At 35.4% G+C, this 24,096-nt stretch overlaps 1 protein-coding gene across 17 annotated transcripts in view; it reads left to right on the forward strand.

Annotated features, from left to right (window-relative positions):
- DENND4A (DENN domain containing 4A) overlaps window positions 1–24,096 on the forward strand; it is a 109,702-nt gene that overhangs the window by 23,490 nt on the left and 62,116 nt on the right. For 6 of the 17 annotated variants that reach the window (XM_070499667.1, XM_070499707.1, XM_070499628.1 and 3 more), the window contains exons 2-7: window positions 3,676–3,759; window positions 5,679–5,815; window positions 7,638–7,741; window positions 9,779–10,111; window positions 15,709–15,958; window positions 23,294–23,363. In XM_070499667.1, the coding sequence (XP_070355768.1) occupies window positions 9,801–10,111; window positions 15,709–15,958; window positions 23,294–23,363 (631 nt within the window). In that variant the 5' untranslated portion in view covers window positions 3,676–3,759; window positions 5,679–5,815; window positions 7,638–7,741; window positions 9,779–9,800. Of the gene's footprint in view, window positions 1–3,675; window positions 3,760–5,678; window positions 5,816–7,637; window positions 7,742–9,778; window positions 10,112–15,708; window positions 15,959–23,293; window positions 23,364–24,096 lie in introns of those variants that run through there. The other 11 variants (XM_070499635.1, XM_070499672.1, XM_070499643.1 and 8 more) reach the window with 8 other exon arrangements.

A 24,096-nucleotide genomic window follows, 5' to 3' on the forward strand; every position in this document is an offset into this window, starting at 1 on the left:
ATTCCTTTTATACTTTGCCCCTCATCTTTTTTTATTCCTTTTCTTGCCATTTCTCTTTGTTCAACTTCTTTCCTTTTCTGTTTTACTCTTTTCTCTTATTTTTGGCCATCCATTCTTTTTCTTACCTGCTAATTGCCCTGTTCTCTTCAGCCAGTTTAACTCCTCCCACTTACCAATTAACTTTTTTTGTCTGTCAAAGCCCATGTCCACTAATTAACACATAGTTCTCCCCAGGACATTGCTTTCTTCTCTTCCATTCTTGAACTGAAGTATGGTATAGTAGAACTTCAAATTAAAAGCCGTAAGAATTGAGTCATAAATTGATATATTTGGTTTTAGGCAAGCTGTTTAACTTTTATGCCGTAGTTTCTTCAGTTATAAAAAGAATTGAAACTAAATCTCCCAGAACCCTCCTAGCTCTAAAATCCTATGAATCTGTGATGTCTTAACTTTCCCATTTTTCTGCTGTGCTGACCTCATTCATTTAATAAATATTTACACACCTACCATGTGTTTATAACTCCTATAATATATGTGAGGGAACCAAAAGAAATAAAAGACAGGGTTCCTGGAAATAACTGTGTTATTTCCAGTCTGTTCCTCTTCTCTCCACACCAGTTCCATATTCTCAAGGGAATACCAGCTACTTTAGTTCCAACTTAATTTCTGGTTGAGGGGCAGAGTTGCCCCTTTTTATGTTCTTGTACATCTAGGAATCTCCATTGTAGTTGTTTTGTAGCATTATTTTATGTTGTCCACTTGATTCCTGTCTGCAGTTTATCCATGATAGGAAGTGTATCTCAGGACTAAGGAAGTTGGTCTTCGCGGTGATTTAGGACATGATCACTCTCTGTCCTTCTTATCTTTTGTGTGCATGCGTATGTCTGTGCATTCATATGTTTGTATAATCGTGTTCGAATATAATGTTCTATATGGCCAAGCAAATGTGACCAGTCTTTCCACATCATATATGCTTATATTTTTTTCTTTGGTTTGTTTCTGCACCTATTTTGTAAAAGGTGGGGGGGTGTTGCTTTTGGAGACATTTTCTTTTCCTTTCATAGCCTGTATATGCTTTCTGGTAAAAATATACCCCTTCACATGGGACAGTGGCAGGGAGCGTGGGAGAGGGAGGTGGGCATATTTATAAAAGGTCAACACTAGGGATCCTCGTGATGGTACTATTCTGTATCTTGACTTTGGTGATGAATACTTGAAGTTGCACATGTGATAAAATTGCATTGAACTAAATACACACACAACACACGCACAAATGAATACAGGTAAAACTGGGGAAATTAGAATAAAATAGGTGAGTTGCATCATTGTAAATATCCCAACTGTGATACTGCACTGTAGTTTTGCAAGATGTTACCATTGGAAGAAACTGGGTAAAAGGCATATCAGATCTCTATTATTTCTTTCATCTGGTTGTAAAGCTGTAGTTATCTCAAAATAAAAGATTCAATTAAAAATAATAGTTTAAAGGAGTCTGTGTTGCAAGATAACGTAACATATGTAGCTGCAGGAAGCACATTGACATACCACTCTGTGGGCATGACTTTCCATTTACATCAAAGGATGCTCTACTGGATAGATTTTACTCATTTTGTATTGCAAGTTTTCTTCTGCACGTGTGGAAAGTGAAGGAATAGCTGGGATGTGTTGTCTCCATTAGTAGAAGAACTTTGCAAACACTTAAGTGTTACTCAGTTTTCTGTCTCATCTTCCAAGTAATAGAAAATCAGTTAATTCTAATAATGGGTCAATTTTTTCTTACAATTCATGGAATCAAAGTAAAGGTTTTGGAAGTTCATTCTGTCAAAGATGAAACATTTGATATTGTGAATCCTATTGTAAATTAGTCTAAAATTGTCAACATTGAAGAAAACATTTTGTTTTTTGAGCAGTAAACAAATATTAAGTTTAGTGGAGCATAGAGTCATGGTCAAAACAATGTTCTTACTATATTAAGAAACGATGTAGCAGAAAATGTTATTTGGAATTGGTTATAGCACATTCATAATTAATAATTGCATCTAAACAAGCCTGATATTCTACCAATAAAATAGGAGTTGTAATTTTCAAAATTTACAAGTATTTTATAAACATAGAGTATTTCAACTAGCATATTTTTATGATAATCTGATGTTGAATTTTAAAAATGTTTCAGCAGGTCAGAATTTACATCATCTCTTTGCTACCTATCCAGCAATAAGATTTTTGAAATATTTGAAAAATATGTCTACCGTGTCGTATTTACTGACTGAAATTTTTCAGTGAGTCTGAGGTGGAATTTTTAAAACAGATGTATCCATCCTGACCATTTTTAGTGGTCCAAAATGTAACAAGATTGTTCTTATGTTATTTTTCATTCATTCTTTTCACCTTCCATTCCATTTCAAGACACTATCAAATCTTGACTGAAATAATTTTGTCCCTTTCCTTCCTTCTCTCCCACTTCCCACAGACATGCGCACATCAAGGGCTCACTAAATTAGGTAAATCTAGTATCTGTTGCTGCTGCTATTTCCCTGTCATTAGTAGATATTCCATATTGGTTAAAGCTGTGGTTTCTTCCTCTCGATGTTCTTGTGATTACTGTTTTTCAACTTGGTTTCCTGCAAAAGCTTTTGACTTACTGAAACTCTTGGGTGTGTGTCTCCAGCATTATAAAGCTAAATTACAATAAATTGGTACAACACAATTGGACTGGCTACACTCTGAGACTTTGTCAGTGGCATCATCTTTCCAATTTGGTGTTTAAAATTACTCATAACTACAACTTACTAAATTACTCAATTTTAAGAAAATATGATGATGGCATATTGAATCCCGTAATACAGCATTGTTTGTTATCTTGGTCAGAAGACCTGCATTCCTCGATGAGATCCCAGTCATATCTTGTTGTTAAGGATTTGCTATAACTGATTCTATTTCAATAGTATTTTAAAAATTTGTAATACAGGGAAAAACTTTTGGGTATTGATTTCTTTGAAACATGTTATGTATATGGATGTTACTTCGGTCTAAATTTTTTTTTTTTTTGAGGAAGATTAGCCCTGAGCTAACTGCTGCCAATCCTCCTCTTTTTGCTGAGGAAGACTGGCCCTGAGCTAACGTCCATGCCCATCTTCCTCTACTTTACATGTGGGACGCCTACCACAGCATGGTCTGCCAAGCAGTGCCATGTCCACACCCGAGATTTGAACCGGTGAACCCGGGGCTGCCGAAGTGGAACGTGCGTGCTTAACCGCTGCACCACCAGGCTGGCCCCCGGTCTAAATTTAAGTTGTCTTAAATGTCTATATTTTTCTTCTAGGAATGAGATACTATACATAATGCTCCACAAATAAGCGTGTTTTCCTTTCTCTCACTCTTTGCTTCTATACATATTTACTCTTTTGTCCACTTATTCTTTTGTTTCTGTCTTTCTCCCCTTTATCTGCCTTTTTTTTTTTCAAGTCTGTATCTATTCTTGACTGAAATGTGTTTTCTGAAAGAGCTGAGCTGGTGTTTGAAAATTACTTATTGGCTCTTAACCATATGATAACAACATATGCAATCCTTTGTTTTGAAAATTATCATTGTTAACAGAACTTTAAGCATCCACAGGCATCTAAGGGGGAAATATTTGATTGGAATTAATTTAAGCCCAATTCTTGTTCTTTTCAGCACAGTATTTCTCAAACTCTGAGGCTTGCAGAATTCACAAATTGAGATCTGGCATCATTTTCAGAGGGAGACCTTCAGTTATGTGTAAGTAGTTTTTGTTTTTCATTTTGTTTTGTTTCTATTAGCTGTTTTCTGTATTAAACCTAGTGAGATCTTAATTTACCAGATGCCTTAAAGAATTTGGCATATATTCACCACATAATGATTATGAGTAACAAGTCACGCAAAATAACCTATTGAAAGAAGATGTCTTAAGATGTGCCCTGGGTCAGTATTAATTCAACACCATGTAGTATCCTCTTTACAAATGTAAATAATACTAGATTAGGGACTAGAGTTTTGCCCAGGCTCTGCCACTAACTAGCTGGGTAATCCTTAGGTAAGCCACCTTCTGTGCTTCAGTTTCTTTGGCTATAAAATCAGGGATTAGACTATGATTAATAATAATATCTCTCCTCTCTAAATGCTTATTATTCCTATTTTAACTTTTAAAAAATAAATTATGAGTTGATAATCTTTCAAGAGGGAGCTATCAAATTGCACAGTTATATTTTGATTCCTTGTTATTTGTTTTTTCTTGATAATAGGTATTCGGGGGAGATGGTTCCAAAGTAGACTGGGAGACAAGTAAGCCCCTCTTGCTCAAGAGATTTGCCCCACATAGTCAATCAATTTGGGTTAATAAAGCTTATTTTTAAAAAATCAAGTTTGCTTTGGGTGGGTTAAACCTTTTTAAAAGAAAATCAATCTACTGTTTTATATGATACACAAATAAGATTTCTTTCCTTTCAAAATCTTCATAGAATGCTGATGTTACAAGAGCGCCAGTTTTCAAAGAGATGGGGAAAGGGACAATAAAGTAGGGATTACTTCTTTGCATGGGGCTTTTGGGGAGAAACTGGTAGGGAAACTCTGGATAGGGTGAAGGCAAGCACGTGGAATCTGAAAGGGTTATAAGGAGAAAATATGGCTAGAGGTGGAATAAACGTATAGAAAGAGAACTAAACAAGAAACTCCTTGAAGAAAGAGGCTGTTACTTTCAGCAGTTGAGGTTCAGCAAATTGATTCTGAATTATAGAAAAAAGACACTCTGTTTGGTATAATATGCTTTCAGGAAGGTTGTAAGGTGAACTATTCATTCATTTAACAAATATTTTTTTAAGCACCTACCTACCATACTTTGGGTACTAGCTGAGAATGCAAAAATGGAGTTCTGATTATAGTGTATATTTCTGTTTAATGGAATATTGTGTAGTCATTTAGTATAATTATGAAGATTATAGCAGTTTAGAAAAATGCTTATTAAATAAATAAAAATGCAAATATTTATATTCTATCTCATACTGTGCATGAGAATTAGAAGGATGTTTTCTGTTCTCATAGAAAACTGGGAAACATTGTCAAATGTAAACCAAATTTACTGTCATGAATGGGATTGTTGAATTTCTTTTTCTTTCTGCTGTTTTGTACAATTTATGAAGTTTAAATGAAAGTCCACATAAATTTAAGTTGTTTTGAAAAATGTGATGAACATATATTGACTAGAAAATAGTGTATCATCAAAGAAAAAAATGAGTAAAACTGTATTTGATGGACAGGAGATAGATTACCTTGGTTGGAAGAAAAATGAGAGATGAAGTTCACAAAAGGTGGAAATGAGGATGTCTAGTTTAGTTTTGATAATGTAAGAAAAGATGAGCTAGATTAGGTTCTTAACTATGAAATTAAGATTAAAAAAAAGAAAATTTCCTCTAGCTTATTTATTTAAGTGAATCCGAGTGAGGGGCAGCTGAACTGGTCCATTGTGTTATTGACCATTTTCATGTGTAAGTTTTGAGTTTGTGGCTATTTATCAGGCCCTCTCTGAAAGACTTTTCCTCCTTTTACCACTTTAGTAATAGTTTATAATTTTGTGAAACTTTTATTATAGTCAGATTTTTTGTTTTTCATTTATCTTTACACTGTTACCTCTGATTTCCACTCTTGCCTTTTCTTGTCCTTAGGGTTAGCCTAGGTAGCAAATGCTTATTAACTACTTTGACTTAATGAAGTGATAGAAGAAGTAAAAAAGAATCTGAATTGATTGGGCGGAGATCAAAAGGGAGGAAAAGAAATCAGTCTTCGTTAGTTGCTGAGTTGGGTAAGAGCTTTCTTGTAATGGTTTCTCAGTTTCATTCTCGAACCTTTTAGAAATAGAGAGCACATTCTTCTTGTTTTCTATTCTCAAAGAAAATAGATGTAATTTGAAATGAAATACTAGCTAAGCAGGTATCTGAAATTTTAAGATGCTCATAAACCTCTTTTATTTATCCATAAGTTATCCATATCATGTTGAACAAAGAAGAATTGAAAAACAATAATGGGTTAATGATGTAGTGTTATTGTTAGTTCAGCTTGAAAAAAAGTTATTTCAGGGTTTTATATTCCTGTGATTATTTAGAGAACTCTTGGATCAAATGCTTATCTTGTGTGGTCCCCAGTTTCCAAAAGTGAATTTGAAGAAATTTACCTCCCCTCAAAGAGAAAAGAAATTTGCTTCCTAATTGTTGAGAGGTTTTTGCTCTGAGGTATTGCACTAAAAGTCCAAGTTTTGTGCATGACTAGGACTGCTTTCCTCAAATGCTATTCCCAAGTAATTTTTGGTGGCTCTGGCCAACACAAGGCATTTTGTTTTGATATATACATTTAGTTTTTCCATGAGGATTGTAGATTATACATGCCAGTGGAAGTCACTTGGTTTAATGGAATTATTAGGAAATATTATTAATTATTCATTTCTATATTAAATACTTTCAATATTTTCTTTGACTTGAATTTTTAAGTGTCTTCCACCAGTTCTAAACTTCACACTTATTTTTAAAACAGTTTATTTAAATTAAAAAGTGGATGTGCATTTTTAGTATTAGAGACTCTTCATGAGTGAATTAAAGAGCATTTAGATGTTGCAGGAAGTCACCTGGAATGTTGCCAGCTATGTTCTTGGCATTGTGTACTTTGTCAACTGTGCCTTAAACTATTTTGCTTGCCTTCTTAATCACTCACGTCCATAAAGAATAAATGGAAAACAACAATAACAACAACAAGGCAGGAGAACTGGAGTGATATATAATTTACTTTTCTGTCAATAAATGTAAGAGTTTGTTGTCACCACTTTAAAATTGATTGTTGTTATCTAATATATATTTATGACGAACAATAACTTATTCCCTGTTCGTAGTTATTTACTGTATTCAATTGTGAATGAGATCAATTTATTAAAATTTATGAACCAGGAAGTTCTAAGAAAAATAAATTTTTCCTACAAATTTCTCCCAAATATCTGCTTATTAGTGTAATAGCTGTTTATTTTTATTGGCTAAGGTAGTAGCTTCAGAAGAACTTATTAAATGTATATGTTTTCATGATGGTACCGTTTCCATTCTGTTGCCCTGAAAAGTGTATTTATGGTATGCAATGGTGACTATATGCTTTAGTTTAGATAACATGAAGTTAGAGTCTAGGAAAAAGGAGAATATTTAAATCTCTTCATTACAATAAAAAGAAAGTGTTCTACAAAGGCAATTTTGAAGACTTGTATCCATCAAGAGCTTATAATTTAAAATTCATGCACCCATAAAAGCACACAAACACTGTTAACAGAGGCTGGTTATGTGACTTTTGACCTAGTAATTCTACTTCAATAAATTTATCCTGAAGAAGTAATGAGTTGTAGCCAAAGGTTTATGTTCAAAGTTATTCTTCATAGCATTTAAAAAATATTAGCAAAATAAGTAGAAGTAATAAATGATCAACAATAAGAAAATAGTTAGATTGATAATGGTGTGTCCATAAAATAAAATACTAAATAGCCATTAAAAAATTATTTTCAATGACTGTTTAATGAAGTGAAGAAAAAAGTTATATAAATACAAAAGTGCTTAAAAAAAAGTACCTTTTTTCTCCTCTTCTTTAAAAATGAATAGACAGTCATCTGGGTAAAACTGCTTGTTTTTTGCGGAGCACCTATCATATGCAGTCAGCTGAGAGCGACTATTCAACATTTCACGGAGTCTTCTCAGGAGGACAGGTTAGTACTTTTTCTTTACTGTCAGTCTAGTAGACATTTCTGAAAAGTCTTTATTTTGTGCAGAAATCTTATGTGTAAGGGAATTGCTGCATAGGAGTCATATATATCTAAATAAAACAAGTAGGGACATTTGATTCTTCTTTAGGCTTGTTTTCTAAGCCAATAGAGGGAATATTTGCAGAGTATAGTTGAATAATGGATACACATTGCAAAAAATGTGGCATGAATTCTGAAAACAACATTAGTGATGTAGAAAATCAAATGACTTTTGGGATTATGATGAAAATGGTGATAATTATATTATAAACAAGTATGCTACAGAAGGATTTCTTTGCCCTCAGGTATTTTATAGTCTACAAAAGAAAGTTGTTTAAACTAGCATTTTCTGAAGCATATTCTTTTTCTTCTTTTTTCTTATTTTTATTTTTGCTGAAGAAGATTGGCCCTGAACTAACATCTGTTGCCAATCTTCCACTTTTTGTACATGAGTTGCCACCACAGCATGGCCACTGACAGATAAGTGGTATAGGTCTGCACCTAGGAACCGAAATGGGCTGCCAAAGCAGAGTGCACCAAACCTAACCAGTAGGCCACCCGGGCTGGCCCTTCTGAAGCATATTCTGAAGGTTTTTTTCTAGTTTTTCAGTGGGAAAATAGGATTTACTATTCAAATAGACTTGGGAATTCCTGGGGTAAGCAAAGTTAATCAGGTACCTTTATCAAAGGACTGCTGAGGCTGTAACATTTTTATATATATTGTAAATACATACAAAAGAGTAATGTAATGTATACATACCTAATTTATTTGTCCAGGGAATCCTTTCTTTGCATTTACTGGAACTAAGTCTAATATGAGACACATGTTGGGAAATTTCTGTTATAGATTATATTAAACTTTTTTCCTACAACTATTATATAAGTAATGACATTACTGTGGTGGAGTATTTTCCGGGTTAAACAAGCAAGTAAGGTTTAAGTGATACTAGACAACTGAAGGAGATTTTGCTATTAAAATGTTTGCAAATACGTGATAGATTCTACTTAGTGTATTTTTTCTTTGAATTTGTTATAAGCTTGCTTTACTGTTGTAATCTCTGCCCTACTTTCACTATTTGAAGTTCTTCTGTTTGTTGTATCTGCTGAGACTCATTCAGGGTGGATTTTTCTTTGTGTGTTTTTGTAGTTTTGGAATAAGAGGTCTTCTTCGGCTGGACTTTAACTGTGGAAAACCTGGGTTGAGGGTGTACCCTCTGGCACTGTTTTGCATTTGCTTTCCCAGTGGTATCACTAGCCTGGGAACACTTTTATTGTTAATATATCTGTTTGGAGGTGCCTGTGACTGTGTAGATGGCTTAAGGTCAAACCTCAAATCCAAGTGTGAGTAGGTCTGTTGTTATGAGTTCTGAGAGACTTTCTTCCCCAGGGCCCAGATTGAGGCAGACTTTATTTTCTTCCTGTACCAGTGGATGGGTTTTTTAAATCTACTCTTTAACTGGAGATGTAGGCTTCTGAGGCTCTTGGCTTTGTACAGGTGTCTCAGTTTCAATGCCCTATCTTCCATAGTCCCAAGGTCTTGTCTCCTGTCCCTGTAATGTCTTTTAAAACACAAACCCCTTGATTACTGAGGAGATCAAGAAACTTCCCCCACCCAGTATCAGCTTGTACATTGCATTTTGGCTTTTGGTTTCCTCAGTGTTTTTGGGCCCTGAGAATTTCCCTTACATTCCTACAAGTTAATGCTTTTGAAAGGATGTATTTTGTTGTTGTTGTTGCTGTTATCTATTAGGCAATCTAGGCTTCTGTATTGCCAAAAATGGAAATTCATGCATTACTTTTATCATCAAAAAATAATGCTAACTATATTCCCATTTTTAAAAAAGGCATACTTTTTACATACAAAAGTGACATATATAACACTAATGTGTTTATCAGGGAGGTAATGCTCTTTTTGTAGTTTTCTGTTCTTATTTGCATACAAACCTCTTATTTTTATTTGGCTTATTATAGGAAAATACTAGTCTTTTACTTTCCTTTTAGATGTAACCTTCTGTAATGGAAGATGATTGAAGATAAGGGGCCTCGTGTTGCTGACTACTTTGTTGTAGCAGGATTAACTGATGTTTCAAAGCCTCTTGAAGAAGAAATTCACTTCAATGATGCCTGTCATAAAGTAGCTAAACCCAAAGAACCTATCACAGATGTTTCAGTTGTTATCAAATCTCTTGGAGAGGAAGTGCCACGAGATTATATGTGTATTGATCTTACCCCAACTGGATTGTCAGCTGATCTCAATAACGGAAGTCTCGTGGGGCCACAGATTTACCTTTGCTATAGAAGAGGAAGAGATAAGCCTCCACTTACAGATCTGGGGTAAGTATTTTTTAAAAAGAATTATTGTGGGACTGGTCAGATGGCACAGTGGTTAAGTTTCTGTGCTCCACTTTGCAGCCTGGGGTTCGCAGGTTCAGATCCTGGATGCGAACCTATGCACTGCTTATCAAGCCATGCTGTGGCAGTCATCCCACATATAAAATAGAGGAAGATGAGCATGGATGTTAGCTCAGGACCAATCTTCCTCAGCAAAAAGGAGGAGGATTGGCAGAAGATGTTAGCTCAGGGTTAATCTTCCTCAAAAAAAAAAAAAAAGAATTATTGTTATTGATCCAAGTAATATGCCTTGCAGATTTTGCAGTTAATGTCATTTGTCCATTAATAAAGATATGACAGCTTTAGAAAAACAGACACGTTTATATCCAGAATGCTGAGTTCTCTTTCTGTGTTCCTTATACCTTTTTCTTTTCTTTTTTTTGAAGAAGATTGGCCTTGAGCTAACTGCTGCCAGTCCTCCTCTTTTTTGCTGAGGAAGACTGGCCCTGAGCTAACATCCATGCCCATCTTCCTCTCCTTTATATGTGGGACACCTACCACAGAATGGCTTGCCAAGTGGTGCCATGTCCACACCCAGGATCTGAACCAGCGAACCCTGGGCCTCCAAAGTGGAACGTGTGCACTTAACCACTGCACCACCAGGCCGGCCCCCCTTATACCTTTTCACTGTCCCTTTGTCCTTCAGGTTCCCAGCACTTTCATCTTGTCTGAGTTTCTTTCTATTAAAGATAGGGGAGAGAATTTGAAAAACATTTATAGAAAAGTACCAGAAAATTAATGTATTATTGTAATCACAAAATTTTTAATTATTTTTAAAGTACTAGAAAAGGATGGCTTTTAAGTATCAGTTATAATGATCCTTGTAGCTGAATGCTTAAGTCTGCATCAAACAAGGGTCTTGGGGTAAATTAATGCTTTGCTTAGGGTGCTATATTGAACTTGGGGCTCCTTTTTTATATAACAACTTTATTACGATATAATTCACATACCATACAATTCATTTAAAGTGTACAGTTCAGAAGTTTTTAGTATATTTATAGAGTTGTGCAACCATCACCACAATAAATTTTAGGACATTTTTATCATGTCAAAAAGAAACCTTGTATTCATTATAGTCACTATCCAATTTTCCATAAGCCCCTCAGCTCTAGGCAATCAGCAGTCTACTTTCTGTCTCTTTGGATTTGCCTATTCTAGACACTTTATATAAATGGAATCATAGTATATATGGTTTTGTTGTGACTGGCTTCTTTCATTTAGCATCATTTGTGGTTGTAGGGTTTTTTTTGTATTTTTGCTGAGGAAGCTTCGCCCTGAGCTAACATCTGCTGCCAATCTTCCTCTTTTTTTTTTTTTTTTTTTTTTTTTGTATGTGAGCCACCGCCACAGCATGGCCACTGACAGTCAAGGGGTGTAGGTCTGCACCTGGGAACCAAACCTGGGCCACCGAAGTGGAGCTCACTGAACTTAACCACTAGGCCACTGGGGCTGGCCCTAGCATCATGTTTTTAAGGTTTATCCATGTTGCAGTGTTTGTCAGTGATTTATTCCTTTACATGGCTGAATAATATTCCATCTTATGGATATACCACAATTTATTTGTTCGTTCATCAGTTGATGGACCTGTGGATTGTTTCTACTTTTTAGCCATTATGAATAATACTGCTGGAAATATTTGTGTACAACTTTTGTGTGGACGTATATTTTCATTTCTCTTGTTTATATACTTAAGAGTGGAATTGCTGACTCATATGGTAACTCTGTGTTTAACCTTTTGAGGAACTGCCAGACTGTTTTCCAAAGGAGCTGCACCACTTTGCTTTCCCAAGGGCAGTGTATGAAGGTTCCAGTTTCTCCACATTCTAGCTAACATTTTGCATTGTCATTTTGATTGTAGCTGTCCTAGTGGGTGTGAAGTGGTATCTTATTGTGGTCTTGATTTGCATTCACCTCATAGCTAATGATGTTGAACATCTTTTCACGTGCTTATGGGCCGTCTGTATATCTTTGGGTAAATGTCTATTCAGAATCCTTTACTCTTTTTTTTCCTTTGGTGAGGAAGATTGTCCCTGAGCTAACATCTGTTGCCAATCTTCCTGTTTTTGCTTGAGGAAGATTGACCCTGAGCTAGCATCTGTGCCAATCTTGCTCTACTTTATATGTGGGATGCTGCCACGGCATGGCTTGATGTAGGTCCATGCCCAGGATCCAAACCCGCGAACCTCAGGCTGCCAAAGTAGAGCTAGCGAACTAAACCACTACGCCACTGGGCCAGCCCCTACCCATATTTTATTTCTGTTGTCTTTTTATTGTTGAGCTCTGACAGTTCTTTACATATTCTAGATGCAAGTCCCTTATCAGATACATGATTTACAGATATTTTCTCCCCTTGTAACGGCTGTCTTTTTACTTTCTTTATGGTATCCTTTGAAGCTGAAAAGTGTTTAATTTTGATGAAGTTTGACATACCTATTTTTTTCTTTTGGTATTGTATCCCAGAATGCTTTTACTTATCCAAGATCATGAAGATTTACACCTAAGTTTTTTGTCTGAGTTTTATAGTTTCAGGCTTTATGTTTAGGTCTTTGATCCATTTTGAGTTAATTATTGTATATGGTTGCAAAAGGGTTCCAGCCTCACTCTTTTGCATGTGGATATCCAGTTGTCCTGGCACCAGGTGTTGAAGAGAATATTCTTTCCCCATTTTCCAAAATTAATTGGCCTTAGCGTGTATGAGTTTATTTCTAACTCAATTCTATTCTATTTGTCTGCATGTCTATCCTTATGCCAATACTGTACAGTTTTGATTACTGTAGCTTTGTAGTAAGTTTTTATGTTGGGAAATGTGAGTCTTCCAACTTTGTTCTTCTTTTTCAAGATTGTTTTGTCTGTTCTGGGTCCCTTGAATTTCCATATGAATTTTAGGATCAGCTTGTCAATTTCTGCAAAGATTGGGGTTCTTTTTAGAAGAGGAATGACTATATATGTATTTTAGGTTTGTATGTAAACGAGGAATGTATAAATGTAAAAGATATATGAAGCAAAAGAGGAACAAAATTTAAAAGGTAGAAAAATAAGATTCCCACTGAAAAACTGAAAAAAAAAAAAAAAGGCTGAAGGAAGGCGAGGGGTAGCTCTGATAATGTCTTCAAAATAGATGAAGAGTTTATAAGGAATGAGATTAGCCTTTTTGTTTCCATTGCTCTGTTGCAAAAGGGGATGGGCTTAACTTAGAATATTTTGGTTAAAAATAAGGAAGATATCGATATCCCTACTGATGTTACCAGAAGGGGCTATAAGAACTCCATCTCGTAATCTACTGAGTCAGAAAGTGGATCGTCGTGTTTAGTAATTTCTGAGGGGAGATAGAATGAATTGGAAGAGCTCCTGAAGTGTCTTCTGCTTTTAAAATTCTGTTCTAATGTTTGATGGCAAAAAGTTATATTAAAAATGTCTTTATTCTGTTAATTCATGAATTAATGACAGTAACTTTAAATTGGGTTCAGAACAGCTACTATATTGCTTCATATAAAGTTTACGTATGTAGTAAATGACTTGGGAAAGTAACCCAGCTGTTAGATCTTGTTTTCAAAAGATTAGGTAAGTTGGTCCTACGACCACTGACTATCCTCAGAATTCTAGCTTGTGGATAAATTGAAGGGAATGTTGCAAATTCTTGTTAGGATTAGGAGTTCCCTAGTTTAGAGATGAGGAAATTTCCAAGCATAGCAAAGATTCTCCAATAGGAAACCTTGAGGTGGAATGAATAAATATGTTTGTGATTGTGGAGGATATGACATCATTCTTGCCTTGGAAAAGCTTACAGTTTAGTTAGACAAGAAAAGTTACCTAACAATATAAAAATCAAAACTAGTAATACAAGTAATATATACAACATCACAGTACCTGATTAAAGAAAATAAGTATCTTATGTATCAAATGTGTTTATATGCCATATCTTTTCAGAACTGGAGGTAATAAACGGTGGTTTGTTGTTGTTCCATGTGTATTTTTGTTTTTCTTGTTTTCAATTGAGCATCTATTTGTCAGGCACTATTTTGGAGACCTTACTTATACTCTCATCTAATTTTCCAAAAATCCTATGAATTAGATTTTTAAATTTTATAACTTAGTGTACTGTAAGGCTCAGAGAAGTTACGTAACTGCCTAAGATAATACAGCTAGTAACAGGTGGTAGAAATATGAATTCAAATGTGTTTAACTTCTCTCGGTTACAATGCCTTTTTTTAAGATTAAAAAAACAAAACAGAAAAGTAAGATCAAAAGGAGGAGGAGAAGTAAGCAGTTAAACTAACATTAGGATAAATGTAGTTGCTATGATTAAGCTCAAATTTAGCTCAAAATTTTCAAAACAAAATGTTGAGAGAAAATTTTTTTTAGATTTGCTGACACCAGGACAACAAGGAAATTAAAAATTATATTAGAAAGAAATTATTTGATTTATGGTGCTAAATTTTATTTGTAAATGGGATTTTATAAAAAGGAATCTGATTGATGTTGGGGACATTGCCTGTTATAACAATTTTTATAGCAAATGCAGAAACACATTTAATATAGTAGAGCTTTAAAAAAATTTTTGACTAATGCCAAGGACTTAGCATTAAAGTACAAATCAGTGAATTCTGTGAGGGAATAAACTACTATCATTCAAGCATTATGTTTCCTTTGTGTCCCCAAGAGCTTTAAGTGTAGTATTTAGAAGACTTAAGGAATGGTGCTTGGTCTGCCCTTTATTAAAAACTTATAATTTAACTACAATAAAGAAGAAGAAGAAGAAGAAAAAAGCTTATGTTTTTCACCCATACTTTTTTTCTTTTGAGGACGATTAGCCCTGAGCTAACATCTGCCAATCCTCCTCTTTTTGCTGAGGAAGACTGGCCCTGAGCTAACATCCGTGCCCATCTTCCTCTGCTTTATATGTGGGATGCCTACCACAGCATGGCTCGTCAAGCAGTGCCATGTCCACAGCTGGGATCCGAACCGGCGAACCCTGGGCCGCCCAATCGGAGCGTTTGCACTTAACCGCTCTACCACTGGGCCAGCGCCTTCACCCATACTTTTGATTAAAGATAGATTTGAGGTTATTTTCTCTTTTGAAAGCCTAAAACTATCTCGTAGACCTGAGGGAACTATTGGAGGTAAAGTGTGCAAGCAGGTTCTGCACTATCTGGCGGTGAGTCTTTGTAAAATTTTAACTTTGGCCAAAGCACAAAGTTGCTTTTTCTAAAGAAGATGCTTGATTTTAGAAACATAAGTAAATGAATAAATATATTAAATGGAACACTAAAACAAGTGCCTTTGCACTTAATTGTTGCCATTCTGTGGTTTATGTCAACAAAGACAAAGGTTAATCTGAATTTTCCCAACATAATTTTAATTTTTGGTAGGGAAAATAGTTATCCTTTCATTTTATATGAGATTGTGCAATTCAAACTTGGAATCAGACTGGAATATCTGCTACACTTAAGAATCAGGTCAGGATACCTGATGATATTACCTTTCATATTTGAGGGTGTTTTGTATTTGTTTGTTTATTTATTTATTTATCTATTTATTAGGGTTTTATATGACTGGAAGGAAAGATTGAAACAAGGGTGTGAAATTATTCAGAGTACTCCCTATGGACGCCCTGCAAATATTAGTGGCAGTACCTCATCACAAAGAATTTATATCACTTACCGAAGAGCCTCTGAAAACATGACTCAGAATACTTTGGCTGTCACAGACATATGTATTATTATACCCAGTAAAGGAGAAAGCCCACCACACACATTCTGCAAAGTCGACAAGAATCTCAATAACAGTATGGTAAGTGACTCTTTTGCACTGATAAAATTAGCCACCGATGAAAAGAGCATAATTTAAAATAAATCTTGTGGGACAGCAGCATAGCACAATTACTGAATAAAAAATATGTTTTTAAAGATGTTGGATATTTTATCTTTTGGAGAGTACTTTAGTTGTACTTTCAAAGGGAGCTGTGTAAAAAGCTCTCCTTTTTTGTTAAAAAAATAATTTTTTCTCCCTAGCCAAGGCTAACCCCTCTACTTGTGCACTAGATCCCGTATACTTACCTGGCTTATATGGCTTCAGCAATTCTCTCTACTCTTGTGAATCCTCGTTTTTTTCCTCTATTGGATTGTTTTCCTCCAGCATGCAAAGCATATTGCAGTATCTCCCATCTTTACAAAACTTCTTGGTACCTATATCCTCATTCATCTATTACCCCATTTCGTTGTTCTCCATTACAAAAAACATCTCAAAAGTATGAGTATGTTCTGTCCTCGTCCTCACTTTCACTTTTTCCAGTTAGGCTTTTGTCTCCATCATTCCACCAAGATTGCTCTTGTTGTTGAATCCAATGATCGGTTCTTCACCTTAATTTTTCATGAAGTTTTTTTGCTTTTGTTTTGTTTTGAGGAAGACTAGCTCTGAGCTAGCATCTGCCAATCCTCCTCTTTTTGCTGAGGAAGACTGGCCCTGAGCTAACATCCATGCCTGTCTTCCCCTACCACAGCATGGCGTGCCAAGCGGTGCCATGTCCACACCCGGGATTCAAACCGGTGAACCCTGGGCCACTGGAGCGGAACGTGCGCACTTAACCGCTGCTCCAGCGGGCTGGCCCCCAGGAAGTTTTGACATAGATGATCACTTTTTCCTTCTTGAAACAGTGGCAGAGGGGCCGGCCCTGTGGCTGAGTGCTGAAGTTCTTGTGCTCCGCTGTGGTGGCCCAGGGTTTTGCCCGTTTGGATCCTCGGCGCGGACATGGCACCACTCGTCAGGCCACGTTGAGGCAGCGTCCCACATGCCACAACTAGAAGGACCTGAAGCTAAGATATACAGCTATGTACCCAGGGGAATTTGGGGAGATAAAGCAGGGAAAAAAAAAAGATTGGCAGCAGTTATTAGCTCAGGTGCCAATCTTTTAAAAAAGTAAAAAGAAACAGTGGCAGGAAGAGAAGATGTATTCTCTTCCTCTGTATTGTCTTGCTTTTTCCTCATACCTCACCAGTCATTCCCTTTCTGCCTTTGCTCAGGCAGAACCTCTCCCCAACCTGTACACAGTGGAGTGCCCCAGGGTTCAGTCCTCAGACCATTTATCATCTAAACTCACTCCCTTGATGATCTAATCATTAAAATGCAGGCTATGTGTAGTTGACTTCTAAATTTATGTGTGTAGCCTGGACCTCTTTGATTGGTCATCTCTTCTTGGGTATCTTACCAAATAGATGATCTCAAATTGAACATGTCTAAAACTGAACTCGTGATGTGGCTCTCCAAATCTGCTTCTCCCCATAGCCTTCCTCATCTAATAAGTGGAAATTCCACTCTTCTAGTTACTCAGGTTACATATCTTGAACTTGACCACTTCTCAACCTCTCCATTGCCACAATTCTGGTCCAAGCCATAATCAACTCTTAAGAGGATTATTACAATAGCCTCCTAATTCAGGAGTCAGGCAAACTTTTGTATAAAGGGCTAAAGAGCAAGTTAGGTTTTCTGGGTCATATATAGTTTCTGTTGCATATTCATCTTTTTTTTTTTAAACAACCCTTTAAAAACGTAAAAACCAGTCTTAGCTTAGGTATACAAAAACAGGCCTCAAGGCAAATTCAGGCCATAGTTTGCCAGACCACTGGTCTAACTGATCATTGCTTCCTACAACCTATTCTTCACATAGCAGTGAGTGATCCTTTTAAAACATAAATTAGATCATATCGTTCCTCTGCTTACAACCTTTAATGGCTTCCCATCTCACTCTTAGTAAAAGCCAAAGTCCTTCCAGTGGCCTTACTGGTATGTGTGATCTGTGATTGTCTTTGTTCTTTTATTTCTGTTTTAAATTTCAGAAAAAAATGTGTACTTAAAAAAAAGAAATTGAGAAGGGGAGCAAATTGTAGATCTATGAAGTAAAAAGTGAAAGTTCTTGTTTCTACTTCCATCCTTTATAATTCTTTGCCAGAATTAACAATTAACAATTTGTCTTGTGTCCTTACAGATCTTTTTGTGTGCACGTATTTGGAGTATATATAATATGGATAAATTCATCCTTTATTTTTCAAAAATTAGAAATTTCTGTATATTCTAATATAAGCTTTTTTTCACTATCCATCTTTATCAGTTAATATAACTCTCTGCTTAATTCTTTTAATGATTGTATAGTATTCCAAAAAATACAAATGAATCATTAATACAAGTTATTTCCAGTTTTTCCCATTACTGATAATGCTGGTATGTGGGACACCTCCACAGCAGGCCTGGTGAGTGGAGTAGGTCTGCATCTGGGATCTGAACCCATGAACCTGGGCAGCCAAATTGGAGTGTGCAGAACTTTAACCACTTGGCCACTGGGCTAGCCTGGGAAGTTGATTTTTAAAACTTATTTATCTTCTCTTCTCTTAAGCTAGCAACATGAGAAACACTGAAGGTTTAGATAAAGCTAGAAGAGGAAGAACTGGAGTGTATTGATATGTGACTAGATACAGTGCACATTTTGAGACCCTGAAAATGTTTTTAACCCCCTCAGTAAGATAGTAAAATAGATCTCTTCTGTGTGGTGGTTAAGATTAGCATAGCCTGGTAGTTCAGAGTATGGACTCTGGAGCCGGAATACCTGGATGTGAATCCTCTCTCTGACACTTGCTGACTGTATGACATTGGGCAGGTAACTTAACCTCTCTGTGCCTCAGTTTCATGATTGTGAAATGAGAATGATAATAGCATCTACCTTATAAGCTACTGAGGTGATTAAATGAATTTAAAACCATGTCCCACCATATATAAGAAAGCACACTATATGTGTTAGCTTGTTATCTATAAGCATCTTTGAATTCCACATTTTCTTTAAGAAAAATCTACAATTTTAAGGTAGTAGCATTATTTTGTTTAAAATGTTTAAATAGGTAATTCAAAAAATGGGTATTGACGGAATCTAAATTGTATCCTAAAAGAATTATTTGCAGCTATGTGACCTAATTAGATGACTATCTTTGGTCAACAGCCATACATATACGGAATGTCCTATTCTTTCATGCCATCCTTGTGTATTGTTTTGATTTGGTGATGACGTGTCAGTTGGAGAGATTATGGTGGAGGAAGAAGATCACAGTAGCAAATAGAATTTCACAGGCCTTATGTGGTACTGATAGTGTTGGCAAGAAGGGTTTTTGAACTTTTCCGTGATATGCTATCCAGCTTCGCATCATTTCAGATTTGGTTTGGTATTTTAGCAAGACTCTACAGGCTCACAGATACTTGCCATTTTCCCATTGGTGAATTTTCCATTTATTTTGTGGATATGTTGGTTTTGGATTCAAAATAAATTAAAAATGTCATTAGAACCATTTTTAGGTCTTACTAGTTAATCAAAGTGTTCAAGGTAGACTTACTGCATTGAAACTAAAACCAGAGATAAGGAGTTTCTATTTTTTCTTATCCTGAAACATTGGTCCTGGTATTGTCAGAGAGCATTTATTCTCTACTAAAAGAATAAAGAGGCAATGTAATATAGTGTGAACCGAATGGACTCCAGCTAAGCTGCTGAGTTTGAATTCCAGATGTGTGTCTTGGACGAGTTCCTTGACTCTTTGTGCCACAGTTTCCTCATTCATGAAATAGGGATAAAGTAGTACTTTATTTCACAGGCTTCTTGTGAAGATTAAATGAATTAATATTTATAAAGAACTTAGGATAGTGCCTGGCACATAGTAAGTGCTATGTGAATTATTAAGTACTCTGGTGGTTAACTCTGCTTAATCACTCCCTTTTGTGTGTATTTAATGTCTGGGAAAGAGCTTTTCTTTCTTTTTTTTTTTTTAAGTTTTATTGAGAAAGAATTGACATACAGCAAAGAAGAGCTTTTTTAATTTTATTTTTGCCCAGTGTTTAAGCTCCCCTTAAGTTCTTTAGAAACATTACAAGAATAAAAACCTCTAAAATGTTTGTTTTCTTATTCTTAAATCTAGTATCAGTCCTGAATGTAGAGAAACTTCCTTGATCTTAGCAGTAGATGTCTTTTTATAAGCAACATGTTGTGGTTTATATCTATTAGCAATCTTTGTTTCCATTAACTATAGGTGGTAGTAAAAGCAAATTTAGATCTTTGGAGTAGTTGTACAATGCCTTCTCTTTCAGAAAAGCTAAAATAGACATACAATGTAGAAAATTAATTTTCATGTATATCTAATATATACATAAAGAATCAGAAAGTGGTTAGGATTAAATTATTGATGTGTTGATAATAGCCAGGAGTATAGCTATATAACTTACTCTTATTTTGGAATATTAGGTAGCTTGAATGAAAGCTATCTACTAGGTTTCTAAATCAGGAGAAGAAAAACCAAACCAAAAAACTAATCTAATGGACATGAGAAAATGTGTGTTGAATCTCTTCTTGAGTTCCTATATGATTTTTGTACCAGGCTTACAGTTTTGACCTCAAAAAAATCCACCCCAATCTGTACCCCTAATAAGCTAATGGAAAGAGTTTTCAAAATTATTAGTTTTTAAGTTTTGAACCATAAGCCTTAAGTGGTTTGGACTTTGATTTAGAATAGAATCATAATATTTTAGAGCTGGAAGAGAACTTAGAAGTAGTCATGTTGTCCAAAAATGCAAAAATTGTAGTTAAGGATACTTAGTCCTGGTGCTTTGATTCACACAGCTAATTCTTGCAAATTTGGGACTATGTTCTCAGGTTTTGACTCATTGAGAGTATTTTTTTTTATATTCTATCTAAATAGCTGTTGTTTTACAACCTTTCAAGAGTGTCAGTATTTGATTCAGCAAGTTTGTTTAGAAAAGTAATTATTAACAAAGCAAGTAATTAAATCATGTGCCTAATTCCTGAAAAAAAAAATGCATCTGAAAGTATCTTTTTGCCGTGGTAAACCACCATATGGATATTTTATAGGTTAAACATGTAAAGTATTTTTAGAACAATGGCTCCTCCTGCTTTCTTTTTTGCTGAACCTTGTGTGTGAAAAAATTTTGAAAACCCTCTTATAGTTTTGATGTCCATGGTTCTTTTCCTCCAGAGCCCCATAACTTTTGCTATATCTCAAAGTCCCTGTTTTTCATTTTAGAATATTCCTTTTGGTTTCTACCATATCCAAATGGTCATGTACCTTTTTATCATCACAAAGGTTCATTAAAGGTTTTTTGTTATCTCTACCGGTCTGGCTTATTTGGAACTGGAGTTGAGAGTTTTCAATAGAGGGCCCTTTTTTTTAATAAGTATTTTACCCACCTGATAAACTAAAAGTCCAGTTTGCCTACCTTCATAACATCCACTTGACTTTTATGCATTTATTCCTTTGATGCAAAAATATGAAAACACTTATAAAAATGAAATCCCAACACAGCAATGAGCATAGTTTAAAGAATAAATGGGTGTTTCTTATAGTAGGCACTTAATATTTAGAAAGTATTTCTTAAAGTAAGTTTATTTTCTCTATATATTTGTCTTTAGTGCTGTGAATCCGTCCTCATATACTGGTTTGTGCAGGCACTCTCTGTCATGTATGCACAGACACATCCTCTCACATTCATTCATTTAACAAATATTAAGCATTGCTACATAACAGGCACTGTTTTTGGTGCTGCAGATACAGCAGTAAACAAAACAAAACCCTTATCATAGTAAACTTATATTCTAGTGGTGGGAGGAAGATAATAAATAAGAAAATATACAGAATGCTAAATGGATTATAAGTGCTGTGAAGGAAAAAAGCAAGACAGAGTTGACAAGGAGGACTGGGCAGGGTAGAGGGAGGTGGATATAAGCTGATGAAAGAAGGGCTCTCTAATGAAGCAATATTTGAGTTGATATCTAAAGGAGGTGAGGAAGTGTGCTATGTGAATATATCTGTCACCACCTAATGTCAAGTGGTGACATCTCCCAGTTATATCTTCATTTTAGACCTCTCAGTTTAGCTCCATTTGATTCTTCACTTGGATATCTGATAGATATTTCAAACAATATGTCTAGGGGCCAACCCAGTGGTATAGTGGTTAAGTACACATGCTCTGCTTCAGCAGCCCAGGGTTCACAAGTTCGGATCCCGGGCATGGACCTACACACTGCTCATCAAACCAAGCTGTGGTGACATCCCACATACAAAATAGAGGAAAATTGGCACAGATGTTAGCTCAGGGACAATCTTCCTCAAGCAAAAAGAGGAGGATTGGCAACAGATGTTAGCTCAGGGCTGATCGTCTTCACCAAAAACAAACAAAAAACCAACAAACTTAATATGTCTAAAACTGAACTCCTTTTCTTCACCCCAAAATCTCCTTTACCCACAATCTTCCCCATCTCAGTTGAAGCTGGCACTAGAAGTTGAGACTCCTTTGAGAGTAGCTGTTATTTAGAACCGTGGGACTGAATATATGAGATCACTAAGAGAAAGTAAAGAAGATATCACATTTAGTGATCAAGAAAAGAGAGAGGATGACACAAAGGAGACTGAGTAGTGGCTGGACATTTGGTGAGGAGGGACCAGGAGAGTGTGGTACCTCAAAAGCTGAGAAAAGAAAATGTTTCAGGAAGGGAGTCATTAGTGGTGTCAAAATCTGCTGAGAGATTTAATAAGATGAAGAGTAGGAATCAGCTGTTAGATTTGGCACCATAAAAGTTGTTACAGTGTTCTTTAAGGGAATGGTGGGATACAACCTGATTTGGAATGGATTCAGGAGAAAATGGGAGATAAGGAAATGGATATGGCAAATTACAACTCTTAAGTTTTGGTATGAAGAGTTGCAGAAAAAATCTGGCAATATCTGAAAGGGGTTGTGGAATCAAAAGGAAGGTATGCACATGAGTAGATATTTCTTAGTTTATCATTTTTGCCCAAAGGTTGGACTTAGAATAAAATCTAAATTGTTGTGGCTTAGTTTGCCTTAAAGGGTCAAGTTTTCCTCATGTTATTGCTGTTGTAAGGGAAAAGAATGTTAAATTTTACTTCTGAAAGAAAAATGGTCAATAACTCTAAGAAAATGATGACAAAATAACCAGCTGAAAGTAGCTAACAGAGAGAAATCTGTTACTACATCTTAGATAATATATACTGGAGAGATCAAAGAGCTTCCATTTTATTAAATTACTACCTTTTAAAATTAAGTATTTCCTTTTTTTTAATTCAGTGGGGACCAGCAGTGTACTTATGTTATAAAAAATCGGTGGCAAAGACTAACACTATATCTTATAAAGCTGGTAAGTATAATTTTTCATGTAATTCTTCATATAGAAATGTATTGTGGGGGCCAATAAGAGTAAAGAAAAAAAAACATCTTACCATATGTTAGTGTCAGGACTGGGACTAAAACCCATGTCTTTTGATTCTGTTTTGTCTTCATCCATACATTTATTGGATACTTAATGGAAGATTAATTTTGAAAGAAGGCAGGGTTTTTTAAAACATTAGGTTTAAATAAATAACTAATAAGTTTTTAAATCAGTAGAAAATGTGGAAAGAATATTTTTCTTTTAAATTGTTTCTTTAATATTTATATTTAATCAGATCTGTAGTTCATATGTAATTATGTTTCATAATCTGAAATATTGTAAACTAATTTGTGATTTTATAATGCATAGTTGAAATTTTCAATTGCCGGAAACATCAAAATATCAAACGTACTGGTCTTATATACAAGAGAGCAGATTCAGCCTTTTAAAACATTTATTTTTAAAATTAGTGACCTAGACTCTGACCTTTTTCTTCTGCCTTTGATTTTCTAGGATCTACAATTCATCACTATTTCTGTACTTACTTAAAGGCTACACTGTTACCTCGTGACCTGAGAGAGTAGTGGACAGTTAACTAGATCCTCATGGGACGTACTGGCTGGCTAGCATATAATTAGAGAATTTTAGCACTGCCTTGGACCTTAGTGTATCTAGTTTATCTCACTTTATAGATGAGAAAACCATAGTCCTATAGGTATGT

This window comes from Equus asinus, chromosome 2 (assembly GCF_041296235.1).
Source record: "Equus asinus isolate D_3611 breed Donkey chromosome 2, EquAss-T2T_v2, whole genome shotgun sequence".
Classification (NCBI taxonomy): domain Eukaryota; kingdom Metazoa; phylum Chordata; class Mammalia; order Perissodactyla; family Equidae; genus Equus; species Equus asinus.